Here is a 23888-nt window from a genome sequence, read left to right as displayed (position 1 = left end):
AAAAAAAAAAGCTGAATGAATGGTATACTGCATAATGTTCCAAAAGCTTTTTATTTCAGATATATGATGATCTACATATCTTTCAATTCATCAAAGAATCCTGAAACTTTGAAACTTTGAAATTTAAAACTTGACTGTTTTAAATATTTATAATAATAAAAGACTGAAGACTGGAGCAATGATGCTGTAAATGTAGCTTTTTGTACACATTACAGTATATTACATTATTTTAAATAGTAAAATATTACTTTTGCTCTATTTTGGATGCATGAATGCAGGCTTGGTGAGAATTTAAAAAAAAATATATATATATAAAAATGATCTTACTGTTCAAAAACTTTCGACTGGTAGCGCATATAAACCATGTGTAGTTGGACAGAAACCAAACATAATTTTGAAAAAGGTGATCATTCCAAAGCATATTCCAAGAACTATTCTAAAGCCATGAACTGCTGGTGTTAAGTAAAGCAATGAGTGTTTGCACAAGTAAGCAGTTAGTGTCAGGCACTGGTGAATTAGTGTGACAATTTCTGTTAGATGTTTTTGTTTTTGTTTTTTTGCAAAAAGTGCTTTATGAAATTGAAAACTGAGCCAAAGACTGAGAATTAGCGTATGGTTTTGCAGATATGGTGTGTGGTTCTGGTGTTTGAGTGTCAGGCTTCAACAATTGTGTTACATGTAAAGATTGTGTGTAAGCATTTGAAACTATAGTGTATATCTAATGAGAATGAAGTCATCTTGGAGGATGCAAACAGTAGCCAGCTTGTTTCTAGAAACATGTCAAGTGTCAATTTATTCAAATGATTTATAATGTCGGAGTCAGGACATTTTAATGGATTTATTTGCACTGCCCAGAGCCAGTGTTAAGTGTGGTGTGTTTGTGTCTGTGCATGTCACAGGTGGAGCATCCAGACTGACTACTGCAAACAATAAAGCCCAAAAGATGACATATAATTTGTGGTTGGATTTAAATCTTGATTTCAACTCGAACAAAGCGGTCTCAAATGAGGACACAAAGATGAAGTGCAATCATGTGATCATGTGTGTGTGTGAATTTAAGAGCGGCTGCTTTGGTTCTAACTCTTTCACAGCAGTAAAATTCATTCTGTCTGCATCTGGAGCGAATCAGAAACAGAGCTTACCTTTGACCTGATGCTGCTGCTGCTGTGTGTGTTCATGTTTATCCTTACAAGGATTGGAAAAGCTGACGTTTTTAACATTGCGAGGACCAGCCTGTGATCCCTACGAGGGGGGAAAAATATTAAAAATAATGAGTGATTTTTATCTGAAATAAATATCATATGTATCATCTGTAAGGGGTAGTTTTATGGTTAGGGTTGGAAAACATTGCTCAGTATAAAAACAATTTAAGTTCTCACAATTCAAACAAACCTAACAACACAGACACTACAAAAGACAACTAGCACAAGTTTAAATTAAATAAGTTCACTTGTCAGTTTTTGTCAACCGGCGCTCTCTAGTGTTACTGATAGTAGATACTGAATGATAAATATGTTGATTTAAAATTGCATTTCTACTGTATGTGAATATCCAAAGGTACTTCAAAAATAGTATGTATAAAAAAAAGTATGGTATGTTTTTGGTACACAGAAGTACACTACCAGTCAAATTTTTTCTGCTCACCAAGCCTGCATTGATTTGATCCAAAATACAGCAAAAGCAGTAATATTGTGAAATATTTTTAGTATTTAAAATAGCTGCTTTCTATTATGAATGTCTTCAGTGTCACATGATCCTTCAGAAATCATTCTAATATGCTGATTTGCTGTTCAAGAAACATTTATTTTTATTATTATTGTCATCAATATTTAAAAAAAAAATTGAGTAATTTTTTTCAGGATTCTTTGATGAATAGAAAGATCTAAAGATCAGCATTTATCTGAATAAAGGATTTTCTATTTCAGATCAATGCTGTTCTTTTGAACATTCTATTCATAAAAGAAGCGTAAAAAATATACTCAGCTATTTTCAATATAAAATTAATAATATTAAAAATGTGTTTTGAGCAGCAAATCATAATATTAGACTGATACAAGGTTAAAACATTGTGTTCATTTGTGTTTCTCCTGCCTGTTTGGGATTTCCCTACACTCTTAAAAATGAAAGTGCTTCAAAAGGTTCTTCGAGCAAACCCATAGAAGAACCATTTTTGGTTCCACAAAGAATCATTCAGTCAAAGGTTCTTTAAAGAACCATTTCTTGCTTACCTTTTTATAATCTGAAGAACCTTATTTGCCACAAAGAACATTTTGTGAAACAGAATGTTAAAGGTTCTTTATGGAACCATTTAGACAAAAGGTTCTTCTATGCCATTGTGAAGCACCTTTATTTTTAAGAGTGTACTGTGGATATTATTAAAGTCTTGTTAATCGTATCTCGTCTTCGAGTGCTCATTCACATCACACGAACCGTGACAAATATACTTACAAAGAGTTATATTTTAAATGTACTAAAGTTCAACTTCTTCATTACACAGATGTAATTAAAAATATATTTAAATTAGGGCCGGGACTCGATTAAAAAATTTAATCTAATTAATTAGAGGCTTTGTAATTAATTAATCGAAATTAATCGCATTTTAATCGCATATAAATATTTGACCTGAGAACAGTGAGAAGTAAGTTTTTTTATATGGATTTTTAGTATAAAATATTGTTTATTTTTGTTCAACGAAGTCCAACAAGTCCTACAGACCAGTGCAATATTGCCATTAAGTGTAGCAATAGGCTCGATGTGCTGCGGTGATATGCGAATTCCTTGTTGCATAGCTTAACATATCTACATTTCGTTTAATTTAATTTCCTACCGTATTAGAGAGAAATTAAGAGGCACGTTCTTTAACGAGTCTTTCATGCCGAGAACTCTGCTCTTGTGTTTGCTTAATTATGCATTTAAACGTTAATGACCAAACCTATCATTATAAATGTTGCTGCACATGGAATATAACACGGATTACATTTAAAAAATATTTTTTATCAGGTTACACACTGATTATTTATCACTCAAACCCCTTTCTCTACCTGTCCGTTGGTCGCGCATATCCTCCATGTTTGTAGTTTTTTAACACTTTTTATGCGTGTTTGTAGTTCTAATCGAATTCTCGTTCACGGCGCAGTGTGTTGACTGCAATATTAGCCGTTAGAGTGTGCATTGATCGTTAAGTAGTAGACCATCCGGGAATCTTTGGAATACTTTTTTAAACATACTACGATTGGGGACATACAATACTATTTAGGACGGACGTAGCTTGTCTGAAGAGGAAGAGGTCTCTGCAGAGCAAACGTGGGCGTTTCTGAATTTTGTGGGTGTTTTCAAACTGCTGGGTGTTTCTAAATCATGATATCGAAATGATTCCCTTTACCTAACCCCACCCCTAAACCTACCGTCACTATGACGTCAGCCAATCAGGTACCATGGTCTAAAAACGCCCCGATCTAGTAACTCCCATTACTTTCCTGCAGAGACCACCATACTTGGGTCTGAACGCTAGTTGGTGCTCCAGTATAATCGGTCCACCGAATCTCATCCAGTGAGAAACGTTCCGCGGTGCAAAACTAAGTGCGATTAAAATGCTTTAAAAAATTTTAACGCGTTATTTCTGTGTAATTAATTAATCTAAATTGACGCGTTAAAGTCCCGGCCCTAATTTAAATACATGACATGCAAGTTTCAATATGAATGTCAATCAAATATATTTTAGTTTACCGTAAATGCTTGTCATTCACCACATACTTTACATACTTTACACATACCCCTAGTCATCCAAGATGTTCATGTCTTTCTTTCTTCAGTCGAAAGATTTTTCTCCATATACTGGACTTCAATGGTGTCCAACGTGTTGAAGGTCCAAATTGCAGTTTCAATGCAGCTTCAAAGGGCTCTACACGATCCCAGCCGAGGAAGGCTCTTATCTAGCGAAACTATCGGCCATTTTCTAAAAAACAAAAAAAAAAAAATGTTTTACATACTTTTTATTCACAAATGCTCGTCTTGAACTAGTTCGACTTCACACATTACATAGTCATGTAGGCGGAAGTACCGACCCAGTGTTTACAAAGCGAACATGCAAAGAAAGTCAAACGTCCTTTACAAAAAAGGTGATGATTTTGAAGTTAGAAAAGAAAATAAGATCGAGTTTTTCACCCTACCCTACCTTTTTGAACCGGAGTACACATACGAAGAACAGCGCATGACTTTTTCAACATGATTATGCAATCCTTGAAGATTGCATGTGCATTGCAGAGCTAGTGCAAGATGAGCAATTGTGGTTAAATAGTATATAAATTTGTAAACATTTTTTAGAAAATGACAGATCATTTTGCTAGATAAGACCCTTAATCCTCGTCTGGGATCGTGTAGAGCCCTCCCTGCTGAAAAATCCAACTAAAACCAGCCTAAGCTGGTTGGCTGGTTTTAGCTGGTCAACCAGCCTTTTAGCTGGTCATAGCTGGTCAGCAGGCTGGTTTTAGAGGGGTTTTGGCCACTTTTCCAGCCTGGCCAGGCTGGTCAGGCTGGTCTTAGCTGGTCAGGCTGGGAGACCAGCTACTTCCAGCTTAAACCAGCTATGACCAGCTGACCAGCCAACCAGCCTTGGCTGGTTTTCAGCTGGTATTTTCAGCAGGACTGTGAGGCTGCATTGAAACTGCTATTTGGACCTTCAACCCGTTGGTCACCATTGAAGTCCATCCAGTATATGGAGATATCCTGGTATGTTTTCCTCAAAAACAGTCGAAACCATTTATTTTTAACTGAAGAAAGAAAGACATAAATGTCTTGGATGACATGGGGGTGAGTAAATTATCAGGAAATTTTCATTCTGGAAACAAACTAATCCTTTAAAAAGCATGACTTTATTTTCACATGAGCAGAATGATTCAATTAATATATCATGATGCATAATCTGTCCTGACTGTTGTTTTCTGAATGTGTCATGACAGTTCAGATCCTTCATAATGAGCAAGCCTGTGTTGTTCATGTCCGTGTCCATGTTGTTTCCACTTCAGAGCCCCTGTAGCCTGTTAGAAATACATACTGTCTCCAGTGCAGGACTGTGTCAGAGATCTTCAGCCAACTCCTCAGATTCACCCCCTCCATGATCAGTCGTGTGGCGAGGAGAATGAGGCCTCCTGTCAATCTCCATGCACCTGCTGCTCTCTTACAGTGTTCATTTAACACCACACTTTCATGGTCAGGAGTCAGAAGCAACCATCAGACGGGCACCCGAGAGGAAAACAATCCTGCTGTACAAATGTGTGATGTGTCTAAACAGCCTTTAGTGCTCAGAGACTGTAGCAGAGCGCAGATCTGATGTCTGGAGATCAGAGTGAGCACAGATCAAGAGGTTGTAAACAACACGCATAGACTATATGTGACCCTGGACCACAAAACCAGTCATATGGGTCAATTTTTTGAAATTGATATTTATACATAGTCTGAAAGCTGAATAAATAAGCTTTGTTAGGATGTTAGAATGTTAGGATAGGACGATATTTGGATGAGAACTATTTGAAAATCTAGAATCTGAGGGTGCAAAAAAATCTAAATACTGAGAAAATCACCTTTAAAGTTGTCTTAGTGATGCATTTTACAAATCAAAACTTAAGTTTTGATATATTTATGATAGAAAATGTACAAAATATCTTCATGGAACGTGATATTTTTTTTTATCGATAATTTTGAAGCATACAATGCATTTTTTGGTATTGCTACAAATTTACCCTTGCTACGTAAGACTGGTTTTGTGGACCAGGGTCACATATTCTTTAGAGTATAGAAAAAAATATGTGTTCCAAAGATGAACGAAAGTCTTATTTTGAAAGACATGAGGTTGACTAAATGATGACAGAATTTTCATTTTAAGGTGAACTATCCCTTTAAGGTTCATGTTTATACAGAAATTGACATTTACAATGCATCCCACAGTGAGATATATAAAAAATATCTCAACTATTCCTAGTTTCACCTATACACTCTTAAAAATAAAGGTGCTTCAAAAGGTTCTTCAAGCGATGCCATAGAAGAACCATTTTTAGTTCCACAAAGAACCGTTCAGTCAAAGGTTCTTTAAAGAACCATTTCTTGCTTACTTTTTCATAATCTGAAGAACCTTCTTTTGCCACAAAGATCCTTTTGTGAAACAGAAAGGTTCTTCAGATGTTAAAGGTTATTTATGGAACCATTTAGACAAAAAGGTTCTTCTATGGCATCGTGAAGCACCTTTATTTTTAAGAGTTTACTTTCACCTTTTTAGCTAAAATGTCTTATCTCATTCTCAAGTGTCTTGTTGGTAAGTTAAATTCATGTACAAATTTACCAAACACACTAGTGAATACTTTCTTGTAGGCTAGCACAAAACAATCCTTCCATTCATCATTCAATCTGATACATTCTTCAAATTGGTGAAAGACAGAAAATGAAAATCTAGGCTAAAGGAGGCAGAATTCAGGAGTCAAGAGGAGAGATAAATGGCAAACAGCTGTGTGAGATCAGTGGGTAAAAGCGCTGGTTCACACTTCCTTCACACTCTCTGGAACTGAGCAGAATGGATTAGCCAGAGCACAAAGCAGATCTTCTGCATTAACATTTATAGAACGAGGCAGAGTGTGTGTGGGACACAAGGCATATTTTTGCCAGATAACTGTCCTTGGAGAGTTAGTGATGACTGGTTGTTCAGACTTTGAACAGTTACATGGGACCACACACAGATTGACACAGTCAAATCGATTAAACGCATAGCCTGTAACTGGGATTACAGCAGTCAGTGTTACTGAGATGTGGAGGAGCCAGCCATGCTGAACATCACCCTCTAAATCTGCTACCACACACACACACAGACACACACACAGACACACACACACACACACACACACACACACACACACACACACACACACACACACGCTTATTTTTCTGTCAGGTTGAGGACTTTTCATTGCCTTTCTATTTTACACTTAGTCAATGGTATTTTCTATCCTGTAACACCCTATATAAACATTTCAATAATAGACATTTTCCTCATGGAGACCGTTAGATGTTCTCCACAATATCGGTAATTTCAGGTTTGATCGTTGTGGCAAGAGAATCATTAATCATTGATGAAAGTGTAGTACATTGAGCTCTATTCAACACATTTTATCATATCAAACCACCTTCTCAGAATTCCCACAAATCATGTGGACATCAGTAGTTTTCAACTAAAACAAACAAACTAAAAAACATCCACAATGCCAAAATGTCTGTCATAGCAGGCAGTGAGCAGCAGAACTGACAAGGAACCCAACAATTACTGTTCCTTTAATTACAGTTCATTAAAAATGCTATTAGTTTGTACCTTTAGGTCTCAAAAATCTGCTCTCTGAGGCCAGTGCAAAAGCTTCTTTTGTGCTCTTAATATAATAACAGTATTTGGCAAGTCAGGTGCTGTTAGGTCAACCTGGATAAAGTCAATTTATCTTGTATCGTAGAGTATTTAAAATTCATGTTATTGAGGACAACTGAGGGACTCATATATGCAACTATTACAGAAGGTTCAAACGCTCACTGATGCTCCAGAAGGAAACATGATGCATAAAGAGCCGGGGGGTGAAAACTTTTGAACAGAATGAAGATGTGTACATTTTTCTTTTTTTTGCCTTAATATCTTTTTCTTTTCCATTTAGTACTGCCCTTTAGAAGCTACCGAAGATACTTACGATTCCCAGAAGTCAAAATAAATTACATTTACCCTGATCTTCCAATTCAAAAGTTTTCACCCCCCGGTTCCTTTAATTACAGTTCATTAAAAATGCTATTAGTTTGTACCTTTAGGTCTCAAAAATCTGCTCTCTGAGGCCAGTGCAAAAGCTTCTTTTGTGCTCTTAATATAATAACAGTATTTGGCAAGTCAGGTGCTGTTAGGTCAACCTGGATAAAGTCAATTTATCTTGTATCGTAGAGTATTTAAACAGCTGGACAAGTTGTATTTTGACCTTTGTCTATAGGTGCGGTCACATTTACCGTAGCAAAATGCAGTCATTTCCAATTAGCAATCTCAGCTATCTGGACTTTCAAAAGCTCTGAATAAGGTCGGTGGCAACAAAAGCGTAGTGCATCTACATCTGACATTTCTTGTATATATTAACCAGCCTAGGCTGGTTTTAGCTGGTGTAAGCTGGAAGTAGCTGGAAGTAGCTGGTTTTAGCTGGTCTCCCAGCCTGGTCAGGCTGGTTTTAGCAGGTAGTTTTTCAGCCTGACCAGCTAAGACAAAAAAAGTAGCCAAAACCCCTCTAACACCAGCCTGCTGAGCAGCTATGACCAGCTAAAACCGGTCAACCAGCCTAGGCTGGTTTTAGCTGATTTTTTTCACCAGGGATCGTTTACAGTTTTCTTTCTGAAACAGATTTCCGCTTATACACATTCAGGCATTCACTACTCCGGTAGCTATAATTACATACACAGAAATTCAAAGGGCCACACAGCATTTGACCATTAGATTTACAAATATTCTTTCAATTTTTAGGAAGTATTTTCTGCACATTTCAAAATCGCATCAACTAATGAGGAACACATTCATTTCGCAAATTCATGTTATTGAGGACAACTGAGGGACTCATATATGCAACTATTACAGAAGGTTCAAACGCTCACTGATGCTCCAGAAGGAAACACGATGCATAAAGAGCTGGGGGGTGAAAACTTTTGAACAGAATGAAGATGTGTACATTTTTCTTTTTTTTGCCTTAATATCTTTTTCTTTTCCATTTAGTACTGCCCTTTAGAAGCTACCGAAGATACTTACGATTCCCAGAAGTCAAAATAAATTACATTTACCCTGATCTTCCAATTCAAAAGTTTTCACCCCCCGGTTCCTTTAATTACAGTTCATTAAAAATGCTATTAGTTTGTACCTTTAGGTCTCAAAAATCTGCTCTCTGAGGCCAGTGCAAAAGCTTCTTTTGTGCTCTTAATATAATAACAGTATTTGGCAAGTCAGGTGCTGTTAGGTCAACCTGGATAAAGTCAATTTATCTTGTATCGTAGAGTATTTAAACAGCTGGACAAGTTGTATTTTGACCTTTGTCTATAGGTGCGGTCACATTTACCGTAGCAAAATGCAGTCATTTCCAATTAGCAATCTCAGCTATCTGGACTTTCAAAAGCTCTGAATAAGGTCGGTGGCAACAAAAGCGTAGTGCATCTACATCTGACATTTCTTGTATATATTAACCAGCCTAGGCTGGTTTTAGCTGGTGTAAGCTGGAAGTAGCTGGAAGTAGCTGGTTTTAGCTGGTCTCCCAGCCTGGTCAGGCTGGTTTTAGCAGGTAGTTTTTCAGCCTGACCAGCTAAGACAAAAAAAGTAGCCAAAACCCCTCTAACACCAGCCTGCTGAGCAGCTATGACCAGCTAAAACCGGTCAACCAGCCTAGGCTGGTTTTAGCTGATTTTTTTCACCAGGGATCGTTTACAGTTTTCTTTCTGAAACAGATTTCCGCTTATACACATTCAGGCATTCACTACTCCGGTAGCTATAATTACATACACAGAAATTCAAAGGGCCACACAGCATTTGACCATTAGATTTACAAATATTCTTTCAATTTTTAGGAAGTATTTTCTGCACATTTCAAAATCGCATCAACTAATGAGGAACACATTCATTTCGCAAATTCATGTTATTGAGGACAACTGAGGGACTCATATATGCAACTATTACAGAAGGTTCAAACGCTCACTGATGCTCCAGAAGGAAACATGATGCATAAAGAGCCGGGGGGTGAAAACTTTTGAACAGAATGAAGATGTGTACATTTTTCTTTTTTTTGCCTTAATATCTTTTTCTTTTCCATTTAGTACTGCCCTTTAGAAGCTACCGAAGATACTTACGATTCCCAGAAGTCAAAATAAATTACATTTACCCTGATCTTACAATTCAAAAGTTTTCACCCCCCGGCTCCTAACGCATACACTCATTGTTAGAAAGGGTTCAAATACCCAAAAATGCTGAAAAACCAAAGAATTTGTGGGACCTAAAGGATTTTTCTAAAGAACAGCAGGCAGTTTAACTGTTCAGGACAAATGAACAAGGGACTCATGAACAACTATCACTAAGAAATAAAAAGGTTAGGTTAGGTTAGGCCAGGTAACAACACAGTATTACAAATCAAGGGTATGTAAACTTTTGAACAGGGTCATTTTTGTAAATTCAACTATTATTTTCTTTTGTGGAGTATATGTAAACATCTTTTGTTTAAAATATCTTATTCAGGTCAGTACTAAATAAAACATAAAATGCATTTTGTATGATTCCTCTTTTTTGGTAAAATAATTAACATTTTGCAGATTCTACAAGGTGTATGTAAAAATTTTGACCTCAACTGTATATGTAATGCAGGGATTCCCAAAAAGCTAAACCTCTTTCACCTATTTACTTGAAGTACTCCTTAGATTTTAAGGCAATGAATTAATAATTGAGTTTTTAATTACATGTACAAACCCCCTTTAGCTACTTCACAAACCCCAGTTTAAGAAACCTTGACGTAATGTAATGTTTAATGCTCTTCATGTTGTTAATAACAATGAATTAATTTTTTGAATTTTTATACCAATATGTTACAACATTATCCTATTTAAATCAATGTGATAAACATGTTAGGTCAAAAGCAATTTAAAAGTAATCTGATTACATTACCTAAAATGTGTAATGGATTACATTACTAACTACAATTTTCGTCAGGTACTTTGGAATCAGTAACAGACTACAATTTGTAATATACCCAGCTCTGATTATACATCAGATATTAATTCATTGCATTAAAGTATACTTTTTGTTTGTTTGTTTACTGAAAATATTCACAGCTTGTGCAAAAGCCTCAAACAACATTATGACAACATTAAACAAAGAAACTCAAATACAGTCTCTTTTAATAATGCAGATGCAATAATAACAAACTTGTAACTTCAACTTCAAAAAACAGTAAATGTGGTTACAAACAAACATCCCAACATACTCACCTTTCAGATGCTTGCATATGAACTAGACAATTACTCTTGCACGTCTACAATTGCTGAAGTTGTCAAATCTCATCGTAACACTTAATAAAACATATTGATCCTGCTTATTTTGCATCCTAGCATTTCATAAAATATCCACCCAACAAAAAGAGGTCAAAACTCCCTTAATTTATCCAAAATCAGTGCACAGATGGTGGTCTGCCTGTTCTATCCTCTCTACCTTTGAGCTCCAATCTATCTGTTATCTTAAGGATATTTAAGGCTTTGGTAATAATCAATGGAATGTCATTAAGAATCATTCTAATTTTCACATCAGGCCTTGAAATGATTTCGGGAGTTAAGGGATGCTTCATTCAGTCAAAACTGATGAACTATAATGAGGAATGCATCACGATAAAATATTCAAGTTGTAATCAAAGCAGTAATCAACACCTTGTTGAACCCTCCCAACTAATGAACACAGCACACTGGTTAGTCTGTTATAAAATATGTCTTCTGTGTTTAGCACTGCATCTACAAACACACGCTGACGGATCAGTTATACTCTGAGGCCCACTAGTGGTGGATCTGAGACACCGCAAAAGTGAGCTGCCCTTTAACAAAGTGATATGTAACAGATTTGATGCCCTGTGGTAATACTCTATATTACTCTCCTTACTTCTACTGACCAGTGATTTTTCCGTATGATGAATGAGATCCGATAATGGTGCTGTGTCCAGACGACTCACAGATGATGGAGGCCACAACAGTAGGAAGATCATATCGAAAATTTCCTGTGATTGAGTTTTGTGTCTGTGCACATAATGTGTCTAAATATTCTCTTACACACCAGGCTTTGCCTCCAGTCACGAGGTGAGGTCAGAGTCAGTTTGGCACTTTTCCGCAGCCGGTAGCTGAAGAGAGTGTGTAAACAACACCATATCTTACTGTTACACACACTTAGAGAACCTGAGCATCCGAGGAGGCAGAAAACAGATCTGGAGGTATAAATCGTAACACTGTCCATCCTCAAACACAGAGAGCAGCTCCTCCTCAATGACGGATGGCTCTGTCAGTCACGGTGCTCCTGCTTGATTCCTCACTCCTTTATCCTGGATTTTCCCCATGTGTGCAGAGGATTCGACATTAATCCTGGTGGGTCTTTTCCTGACTGACTTTGTACTCGTACTGTAGCAAACACAAAGACAAATCAATGCAATACTTAGTGTTTCAAGGGCAATATGTCCCTTTCATAATTTTAAGAACTTCTAACACACTGGTAAAACATTTAATGCAATGCAAATAAACATGTTAAATGAATTAATAGTTTGGGGTTGGTAGGTTTTTTTAGTCTTTGAAAGAAGACTATTAGGCTGTATCTTATCTTATTCAATAAAAAGAAATGGAGTAAAACAGTAATATTGTGCAATATTATTATAATTATTAATGTGTTCTATTTAAATATATTTTAAAATGTAATTTATTCATGCTGTATTTTCAGCATCATTATTGCAGTCTTCAAAAACCCTTTTAATATACTCATTTGGTCAACTTTTTAAAAAATCAATTATTATCTATTTTGAAAACAGTTTTCCTGCTTAATATTTTTGTGGAAACTGTAAAATATTTTACATTCGTATCTGTTGAATAGAAACTTTAAAAGAACAGCATTTATTTTAAATATAAATTTTGTAACATAAATGGTTTTAATTTCACTTTTAAGGTGAGACACTGCAGGTGAATAGGGTAAAAAAAAACTAATAGTTATCACCTCACTTACCAAGTTGATTGATTACACTGATAATTGCAAACTTTTTTTGTATTGCAAGTTTTCTAAAATGTTAGGATTAAATATGCAAATGAGGCCTTATTTAATAAAATATGCTCAAATTTGCATGTATTTCTAGTACAAAAGTCTAAACACTGGATGAAGTCAGTTTCAAAATTCTTGTTTAATTTTTTTTGACATATTAGAGTCAAATGTTTTTAACAGTGGATTTTGAGTATCTCATTGTGTCACTGCATAATTCACAAAATACTTTTTTTTTCTTTTTTTACAATTTTTGGGGGGAATAAAATGTTGCATAAAATCAAGCAAATTACATATGAACAAATCCCTCTGTAAAAACCTTCAGGATATAGACAGGAATAAAAATGTCAAGTTTGGTGTGTGTAAGTGCTACTGAAGTGGAGATTTATGGCTCAGTGTAGAAGAAAAAACTCATTTTGAGAAAACTGCCTTTAAAAATATGCATAGTAATTGAAATCTATTGACACAAATAGATAAAGTGCTATAAAAGAAACAATTAACAGTGTTTTTGGATGTTTTCTTTCCACTAGTCTGAAAAAACACTTTATGAAAAACCAAAAAGCGCAAAATCTCAAACTTGACAGGTGCATGAAAAAAAAAAACTATGTTTTTGCCTGCAGTGTCTCCCTTTAGACTGAAAGCTTTTAAAGGGACAGTTCACCCAAAAATTAAAATTACCTCTTGATTTACTCACCCTCAAGCCTTCCTAGGTGTATATGACTTTCTTCTTCCAGACAAATACAATTGGAGTTAAACTGAAAAATGTCCTGGCTCTTCCAAGCTTTATAATGGCAGTGAACGGGTGTTGAGATTTTGAAGTCCAACAAAGTGCATCAATCCATCATAAAAAGTACTCCACACAGGTACGGGGCTTAATAAAGACCTTCTGAAGTGAATCGACGCGTTTGTGTATAAAAAATATCTGTATTTAAAACTTAAAACTGTAATCTCTAGTTTCCGCTAAATATCGTACGTATTTTCATAAGAGAGTGGCGTTCCAACATATGACGTAGGATGTAGGCGAACTCAGTGACAAAAGTGGAGGTGAAGAGGACAGAGGAAAACAAAACACCAGTCACGAGTTAGAAGTACAAAATGAAGACTTTTTAAAGAAAAATGTTGGAGGATTTCAATATAAGCCAAGAGGAGACTGGTTTTATTTTACTCTAAACAAAACTTGGTCCTCATGAGGCTATTATATTCTTACCGGAGCTTACGCAACACCTACGTCCGTTTAGGGCTGTGCAATTAATCGAAATTCAGTTTCGATTTTGGCTTCAAACGATCATGAAAATGCAGTAATCGAGATGAAACGATTATTGCGCCCCATTTCCCCCCCTTTCCAGTGGTGCGCTTTCGCTTCTCCATAAAAGCCTAATTTCACATGCAAATCAGCAAAAAAATGTGACTTTCATAAAACGGGACGTGCTTGATTTATTAATGTTTCTTTGATGTTGTGTTTTTAAAAGCGAGAAAGATAACTTGCGCTGTTCTGTGTATGCACTCAGAGACGGAGCAGAACACCGACATGTAAAGTTATCTTTTAACTCAAGGTGCGCGCCTGAACGCTCAAATACACGCAATTTTTTTTCAAAATGTAAACCCTTGTCAGTTATGTCTTAAATGATCATAAACAGTTGAGAATTAAAATGTGTGTAACAGTATATTGGATTCGTGTGGCTCTTAAAGTGGCAACAAATAATATTCCTTCTGCCGTCTCTGTGCTTAATATTAATAAAACGTAAAAATACAAAGAGAAAAATCACTCACTGCTCTTGAATAAAGGACTTTTGCAGTTTTAATAAGAAACAAAGCATGTTTAATTATTACAGTGAAGACGCTGTTGTATTTTACATATAATTACATTCAATTTCTGTAGTAGGCTGTTAGACTACTTTAGACTTCCATAAAAATATTCAATATTTTTTTCCCCCCAAAAAGCATTTTTTCATTTGTATCTTTCTTTTTCTGCTGTATTGCTATCTTTACATTAATCACTAATATAAAGTTTTGGACCCAGTCATAATCGTGTTAAATAATCGTGATTACAATATTGACCAAAATAATCGTGATTATGATTTTTGCCATAATCGAGCAGCTCTGCGTCCTTTGTCATCCGCTGGAAAGCCACTCTTTCGTAAACACACCTATGACAGTTAGTAAAAGCTAGCGATTACGCTTTATAAAGTTACAGACCTCGATTTGCTTTAGAACGCCTTTATTAACCCCCTGGAACCACATGGAGCACTTTTTGTGGTAGGTGGATGCACTTTTTTGGGCTTAAAAATCTCAACACCCATTTACTGCCATTACAAAGTATGGAAAAGCCAGGACATTTTGCAATATAACTCTGACTGTATTCATCTAAAAGAAGAAAGCCATCTACACCTAGGATGGCTTGAGCATGAGTAAATCATAGGGTCATTTTTGTAGGGCTGGGAAACGATTAATCGCGATTAATCGCATCCAAAATAAAAGTTTATGATTGCATACTGTATGTGTGTGTACTGTGTGTATATATAATGTATGTATAAATACACACACAAACATGTATATTAAAGAAAACTGAAAATAAAAATTTAATTAAAATAAATAAAATATTTATAATTCTATATATAATCTAAATTAAATACAAATATAACTATCCACACATATAAGTATTTTTTAAAGGCTTTACATGTATGTGTGTGTATTTATATATACATAATAAATATACACAGTAAACACACATTTAGTATGTTAACATAAACTTTTATTTTGGATGCGATTAATCGCGATTAATCGTGTCCCAGCCCTACATTTTTGGGTGAACTATTCCTTTAAGCGTGATTATGTGTGAGTAAGTATGCAAGAGCTTACCAGAGCTAGCTGTCGTCCGATATTCCCCACAGTTATCACCCCTGCGAAGAAGATACATGGCAGCCAGGACCGAATGTACAGGAAATCAGGGGAGGTATATCTGCACACATTCACAAACAGACTGTAAAGCAACAAACAAAACATCCAAAGCAAAACAAGCTTGTATTGATGAAAGTTATCGTTAATAGTTATCTCTCTGGGTGTGAACAGGATTTAAAACACTACTTCTGTCATTTGGTGATACTTGCAACTGACTATATTGTGCAGATTTATAACAGAGTGGGTATGATTGAAACTCACTGAAAGACTCCGTTGTAAACCAGCAGCTGGGTGGCAAGCGTAGCAAGTATTGCAATGATGACTCCCAGGCCAAAACCACTGCGTGAACGATCAAACGTCCACCACAGGCCGACAGACAAGGCAGCCAGCGTCAACGACAGTTGCACATTATTAGCAAAATCCACCTTCTGTTAGCAACAGTGTTAAAGATAACAACTTGTACAAAAGCTCTATCATTTTTGTACATTTGGGTATATCAGTGATGCAAAACCCGGAAGTATGAAGTAGCATTATAACACTTCCGGTTCCATTGTCCTGAAGTCAATGGGTTTTTGAACAGGTTTTTGTTTAAACGCTTGAAATAAAGTTTGTTGTTCACACAAGCTCAAGATATTGCCATGTTTTATACTACAACATAAAATACATCAGTAACCAGTGTTGGAGAAAGTTACTTTTAAAAGTAATGCATTACAATATTGAGTTACTCCCTAAAAAAAAGTAACTAATTACGTTATGCAAAGAAATGTGTTACATTACTTTTGCTTTACTTTTAAAATCTGGGAAGTGTTTGCTTATTTGTATTTAATATGAAAAGTTCTATTTTTGGCAAATGTAAAAGCCCTTTCACATCAAAAGCCTCAGGCTTAAGGAAAAATAAAGTCACATCTGTAAGGTAGACCGCAGAAGAAAGTTCAACACTCTTCAGCAAAAAAGAAAAAAGAAAAACAAATGTTAGTTGTATTTTGAGCAATTTTTACTTATTAGTATGGTTGCATTTGGAACATTAAAGGTCAGAAGCAAAGACACTGGTTAATTAAATGGGATTAAATACATAAAAGATATTTGTATTACTTTACATATTTAATTATTGCAGGTTTGCGTCATATTCTTAGTTACATTTCACTGTTTTTATTCATTCATTCATATTCGATGAATACTGAATCTGTTTTTTTTGTGTGAGATGAATTAATGCATGTTCACATTATGTTACTTATTTGGAAAAGTAACTGAGAAATTTTCTTGTAAATTGAAAAAAAAAAAAGTACTTTACTAGTTTCCTGAAAAAAGTAATTGATTACGTATCTCATGTTACTTGTAATGCGTTACTCCAACACTGTTAGTAACTCCCACTTGTGCTTTTTAAAACTTTTACTTGTCTTAAAAAAAGTTGCTAAATGTGACTACAGAGGTTCCAAGACATTAAATGTCACCACTGAACAGATCCACTCACTTGCACAACCTCATTTCCAATCGCGCCCTTGCAGACTATTCTAACTCACACTTTCAGTTCTTTTTTTCTTCTTTCAACAGACTGAAAGAGGTGTCAGATGCTTAATGGTGGTGACATGAGCCCTTGAGACATAAGCCAAGTCATAAAATTGTTTATGGGTCAAAGACGTAAAGATGTCCACATCACAAGAAATTGTTGATTTTATGTCCATAGAAAGCACATTAAATCTAAGTAAAGTGTCTGCTTTTAAGGTTTCATATAAGCTTTTGGAAAATAAATTGTCATTCGGTGTATTTATGTAAAATTCAAACAAGCGTATTCTGACTTGTACATATTAAAATATATAAAAGAATAAGGGAGGATATTACATTTAATGTGTTTTAAACGAGTAAAAAATTATTACTGAAAATTTGGCCAAACCTAGTATAGTGGCAAATTAAAAAAAAAAGTAGAATTATAACTACTTAGTATTTAGGGTTAAAGTAATATGTCTTTTAATATGTTAGAAATTGATTTTTGTTGTAAATGTGCCTGACAAGACTGTTACACTGAATGACATTTTAGTGGGTGTCTTCTGTAGGGAAAAATATGATATTTATTTTAATTAAATTAAAGAGAAAACTTTTTAATGTTTAATGTAAAACAACAATTAAAAAATGTAAAGCAGTATTACACTGTATTAACTGTTTTTATGCTTAATCCCTTTTTCGTCTTTGACCCTTATATAGGCTACGTTTTGCTTTTTATTTGATTGATCAAATCAAATTTTGTTTGATTGTATTTAAAATTCAAAATTCATACAATTTGTTGCTCACAGAGTTTATTTTCTATCTATCTTTTTTTAAAGATTTATTTTTGGCATTTTTGCCTTTTTTAATAGGACAGGACAGTATTTCAGAAAGGAAGCAAAAGAGAGAGAGAGAGAGAGAGAGGGATGCCTGAAACGCAACAGTACTTCATGTTGGCGCGCTACCCACAAGTTTATTTTCTGCAATAATCCAAAAGCCAACAGAAAAATCATATTGGTCAAAGAAACCAAGGATGATGCTGTTTTATAGGTTGACCTACAAAAACAAGTCATCGCTTGTTAAAATCAGCACTCCGTTAAATTCATCATTAGCTCAATGCCATTACCAGTGCAGAAAAATTGCGTTTATCGCTGGTTCTGTAAACTCTGACACCTAAAAAATGTATCAAAAATTAAATGGAAATTCTATCTATTTTCTAAATGCATCTTATTGGTCTTATCGACCACAAGCTTGCATTCAGATTTTCCCCTATCCAAATGAATAGTGTCTGTCCTACTTTTTATTTTATGTTTTCTTTTCAATTAATCTGCTTTACTGAGATGTGTCACAACGGGGCTTTAACATCCAAACAATAAAACATAATCTGCGGTAATCTTGCAGGTGAACAGCCTTACAGAATTACTTTGTTGGAGAACGTCAAAAACGAATGTTGTGAGAGAAGGATACAGCACTGGCATGATTTATGCCAACAAAGACGGCCACACAGCGCATCACATTAGACCACTCTCTCTTGAGTTTATGCGGCTCCCCCAAACGACGATCCATGCAGGGGTACAGCAAACCTATCAACGCTGAAAAAAAAAAAAGAGTGACATTCAATCAAACGTCTCATGCAATGTCTTCATAGATCTTAAAGGCCACATGCAGTGGTGGCCAAAATTATTGGAACATTAGTATTTTGACCAGCTAAAAATTTTTTTTTAAGTCAGTTGCTGTAGTGTGTCAATTGGAAATATGAGTTTACATTTCCAAACATTCATTTTGCCATTAAAGGGATAGTTCACCCAAAAATGAAAATTTGATGTTTATCTGCTTACCCCCAGGGCATCCAAGATGTAGGTTACTTTGTTTCCTCAGAAAAACACAAACGAAGATTTTTAATGAAAACCGGTGCAGTCTGTCAGCCTTATCATGGACGTGGATGGGCACCAAACCTTTAAAAGTAAACAAAAACATGCACAGACAAATCCAAATTACACCCTGCGGCTCGTGATGATACATTGATGTCCTAAGACACGAAACGATCGGTTTTTGTGAGAAACTGAACAGTATTTATATAATTTTTTACCTTTGATACACAGCCACGTCCATCTGTCATGAGCACGAGTTTGGCATCAGTCACGTCACATGTGCACGCGCTCAGGAGTAGAATACGCAAACACCGGAAGCGATCTGTCGCATGAATACGACACTCATTGTTTACACAGTGCACAGAGATTGTGGGTATAGCGGCTATTCAAAATGGTAATTACCTGCGCGTATCCTGATTGTTTAAACCGATTTAAAGCTAAAAGATTACATTAGTTTGCGCAAACTCATCCGGGACTTTTTACTGATTTCCCCTTACGGCGTTTGCGTATTCTACGCCAGAAGTGCGTGCACGTGACGTTCATATGACAAACTCGTGCTCATGACAGATGGACGTGGCTGTGTATCAAAGGTAAAAAATTATATAAATACTGTTCAGTTTCTCACAAAAACCGATCGTTTCGTGTCTTAGGACATCAATGTATCATCACGAGCCGCAGGGTGTAATTTGGATTTGTCTGTGCATGTTTTTGTTTACTTTTAAAGGTTTGGTGCCCATCCACGTCCATGATAAGGCTGGCAGACTGCACCGGTTTTCGTTAAAAATATTTGTTTGTGTTTTTCTGAGGAAACAAAGTAACCTACATCTTGGATGCATTGGGGGTAAGCAGATAAACATAAAATTTTCATTTTTGGGTGAACTATCCCTTTAATGGTAATAATTCAAATCCTAAACAATACTAATATAAGTGTGTGTTTGTGTACCTGCGGCTGTTCCACAGCAGGGTGGAACCCACCAGGCAGATGAGAAAATGCTGGTGATGACGTCAGGAGGGAAGAGTGTGACATTACGCTGCACCTGTAGCAGGTTTAGCACAAGTGCTAGAAACACGCCCACCATAAAGAGCATGGCAGCACGGATCAGCAAGTTCATCGTCCGATTGGTGATCATGCTGATGTAGGGCCCGCGGCGCATCGGAGCACCGCTGCTCTGTGCCGAAACCTCCGCCATGGCCGCTGTGACAGAAGGATGTCAGCTACATCTGCTGCTGTCAGCTAACATCACATGCCTAGAAAGAAGGTGAAAGTAATAATGTCTGAAAACAATACACACCAAATTTCAGAATAATAATTATATAGGCAAAACGGAATGAGCCAAGAAATTATGTAACTGTGGATAAAATTAAACCATAATTTATTCTACGATTCAGAGCACATTAGATCTGATGATTTTACCCATTAAGAAAAAAGAACTCACCTCATACAAATATTTTGTGCGCCAGCACCTTATGTTTCAGTTTGCTTGAAATTGCCTTGATAACTTCTACATTACAGATTTTGCCGTGTCGTTTTTGAGGTGAGTGGGTTTTGAGTTTAAAATAATTAATTAAAAAAAGTCAACAATTTTCTTTAATAGATAATAATAATAAAAAACATTATCTATATTGCATTTATTTCTAATTCTAAAACCTCAGTGTTTTTTACATTAAAATAAAATTTAATTAAAGACAATGTTTTATTTTGCTTAAGTTCTAAGATTTTTTTTTCTGCAGTGGACATTTTAAACACATTAATCAAACACATAATTCCACGCCTGTAATTATTTAATCTAAAATACAGCAAAGGCAGTAATATTGTGAAATATTTTTTACTATTTAAAACAACTGCTTTGTATTTGAATCGTTTTAAAAATGTATTCCTATGATCAAAGCTACATTTCAGTATCATTACTCTAGTCTTCAGTGTCACATGATCCTTCAGAAATCATTCTAATATGCGGATTTGCTGCTCAAGAAATATTTTTTTTAATTATTAGCAATATTTAAAACAGTTGAGTACACTTTTTCAGGAATATTTGATGAATTGAAAGATCCAAAGATCAATAAAAAGCTTTTGTAACATACACAATACCATTCAAAAGCTTGGAGTCAATATAATTTTTTTTGTTTCTGTTTTTTGGGAAAGAAATTATAGAAATGAATACTTTCATTTAGCAAGGATGCTTTCAATTGAGCAAAAGTGATGATAAAGACATTTACAATGTTACAAAAGATTTCTATTTCACCCCAATTGTACTCACCCCCTTGTCATCCAAGATGTTTATGTCTTTCTTTGTTCAGTCGTAAGGAAATTATGTTTTTTGAGTAAAACATTACATATAATGGAATGGACTTCTATGGTGCCCCCGAGTTTGAACTTACAAAATTCAAAGGGCTCTAAACGATCACAGCCGAGGAAAGAAGGGTCTTTTCTAACAAAACGATTGTTTATTTTATTAAAAAAAAAAACATTACAATTTATATACTTTTTAACCTCAAATGCTCATCTTGTCTAGCACTGTGTGTATTCTGTGTAGAGATTAAAAACTAAGTATATAAATTGTAAACGTTTTTAGAAAATAACCGATCATTTCTCTAGATAAGACCCTTCTTCCTCGGCTGGGATCATTTAGAGCCCTTTGAAGCTGCGTTTAAACTGCATTTTGGAAGTTCAAACTCAGGGGCACCATAGAAGTCCATTATATTGAGAGAAATCCTGAAATGTTTTCCTCAAAAAACAATTTCTTTACGACTGAAGAAAGAAAGACATATAGCAAATACAGTCAAATTCACATACCAGATATCTTTTTTTATATATTTATTTACTATTGGGTGCAGGACACTAACCCATTTATGTACAGTGCCTTGCAAAAGTATTCATACCCCTTCATTTTTTTTTTTCACATTTTGTTTTGTTGCAGCATTATGTTAAACTGCTTTAAATTAGTTTTTCCCCACATCAATTTACACTCCATACACCATAATAATGACAAAGCAAAAACCAGATTTGCAAATTTTTACAAATTTATTAAAAATAACCCACTGAAATAAGTACATTGCATAAGTATTCATACCCTTAACTCAGTACATAGTTGAAGCACCTTTACAGCCTCAAGTCTTTTTGGGTATGATGTGACAAGCTTTGCACATCTGCATTTGGCAATTATCTGCCATTCTTTGCCTCACATTTTCACCTCTCAAGCTCTGTCAGCTTGGATGGGGGCTGGCAGACATTTTCTAGAGTCCTAGTTGTTCCAATCGTCTTCCATTATGGATAATGCTTCTGTGAACCTTCAATGCAGCAGATTTTTTTCTGAACTCTTCCCTAGATCATTGCCTTAACGCAAGTCTGTCACTGAGCTCTACAGGCAGTTATCTTGACCTCAGGACTTGGTTTTTGCTCTGATATGCATTTTCAACCTTTTCTGAGAGGTGTGTGCCTTTCTAAATCATACTCATTCAAATTTATTTGCCACAGTTTAACTCCACTCGAAGTGTAGTAACATCTAGAAGCAATATGAATGCTCCTGAGCTAAATTTCGAGTGTCCCAGAAAAGAGTATGAATACTTATGCAACGGGATCTTTTCAGTTGTTTATTTCTAATAAATTTGCAAAGTTGTTACAAATCTGTTTTGTGCTTTGTCATTATGGTGTATGAGATGTAGATTGATGTGGGAAAAAAAGTAATTTAAAGCAGTTTAACATAAGGCAGCAACAAAACGTGAAAAAAATGAAGGGGTATGAATACTTTTGCAAGGCACTGTAAGTGAGGATAGCAAAATAAAATAAACTGTGACATATTATACCCAAAAACTCTTCATACAGTGGACTACCAGTAAAACTGATAAAAAATCTGGCACCAAAAATGTGATTTGACACTTTCACCCGACCAAGTATTGTTACATAACTTTCTATCAAAGTTATCTGACTTTATCAAGATAAATTTGTTCTTGTCATATTTAATTACCATTTTTAAACAATAGCAAATAAACTGTGATAATGTGAGAAATTTTGAAGGTGCTTGAATAAATGTTGGTTTGACTGTATATTACACTGACAAAACAGCATATTGGCATAATTTTTTGTTGATATGAACTGCACCTTTAATTATATGAATATATTATATAAGTCAAATATTATCTATAATACATATAATTATTGTCTTGGATATCACTTTAGATTAAAAAAAAAAAAAACTGCCACACCAACACTTATTAGACAAAGCACAAAAATCCCATGATGGGTTACTCCTGGTCACTTGGCAGGACTCAGACAAAACTAGTTAAACATCTCTAGCTGATCAAAGGCCACATCAGCAGGAGGCCTTACAGCACTCACCTCGTTTACAATGTAAACACACTCTCAAAACAGTTTACTTAATTAACAACCACGATTAATTAATAAAGCTCATAGTGAACGTGCAATATGCTGAAGCTGGTGAATCCTCTAAAACAGCTTGCAGCTACACTCGTAGTGACCCAATGAAAGGAAAATATCTTAATCATATTATTTACAAATGTGTAAATGTCCTAACTTATTAACTCAACCATATGATGTTTAATAAAATAGCACAGATTACTAACCGTCGTGCCGTTTTAAATAAGCGTTGCTCTTTCTCCAAACAGAGATGTTAGAGTCCTAAAGAGTCCTAAGCGAAGAAAGACCTTTTTTGCTTGGATAATGCTGAACTTCCGCCCCGCTGATAACGCGGCTGCCTCAGCAGCCAATCAAAACGGGCGTTGGTGACGTAATACAAAAAGCAATTTTGAGATGGTTTTAAGTAATCTGATCATTCAGATTACGTTTATGTTTTTATTTACACATAAATTGTATTCATCTGAAT

The 23888-nt window shown here is 35.3% G+C and overlaps 1 protein-coding gene across 1 annotated transcript; it reads right to left on the bottom strand.

The window, feature by feature from the left end:
- Positions 1 to 10903: 10903 nt before the first annotated feature.
- Positions 10904 to 23763, bottom strand: insig2 (insulin induced gene 2). Its single transcript, XM_073845881.1, has 6 exons — positions 23629 to 23763; positions 19991 to 20295; positions 18644 to 18768; positions 15959 to 16125; positions 15659 to 15758; positions 10904 to 12177 (listed from the first exon to the last, which is right to left on the bottom strand). Exons 2-6 carry the CDS (start codon positions 20235 to 20237, stop codon positions 12136 to 12138), a joined length of 681 nt encoding a protein of 226 aa, XP_073701982.1. The 5' UTR covers positions 20238 to 20295; positions 23629 to 23763; the 3' UTR covers positions 10904 to 12135.
- Between the last annotated feature and the right edge of the window lie 125 nt (positions 23764 to 23888).

Source organism: Garra rufa, chromosome 8, assembly GCF_049309525.1.
Source record: "Garra rufa chromosome 8, GarRuf1.0, whole genome shotgun sequence".
NCBI classification, from domain to species: domain Eukaryota; kingdom Metazoa; phylum Chordata; class Actinopteri; order Cypriniformes; family Cyprinidae; genus Garra; species Garra rufa.
Note: the sequence above shows the minus strand (reverse complement) of the source record. Positions and strands in the feature narration are given on the sequence as shown.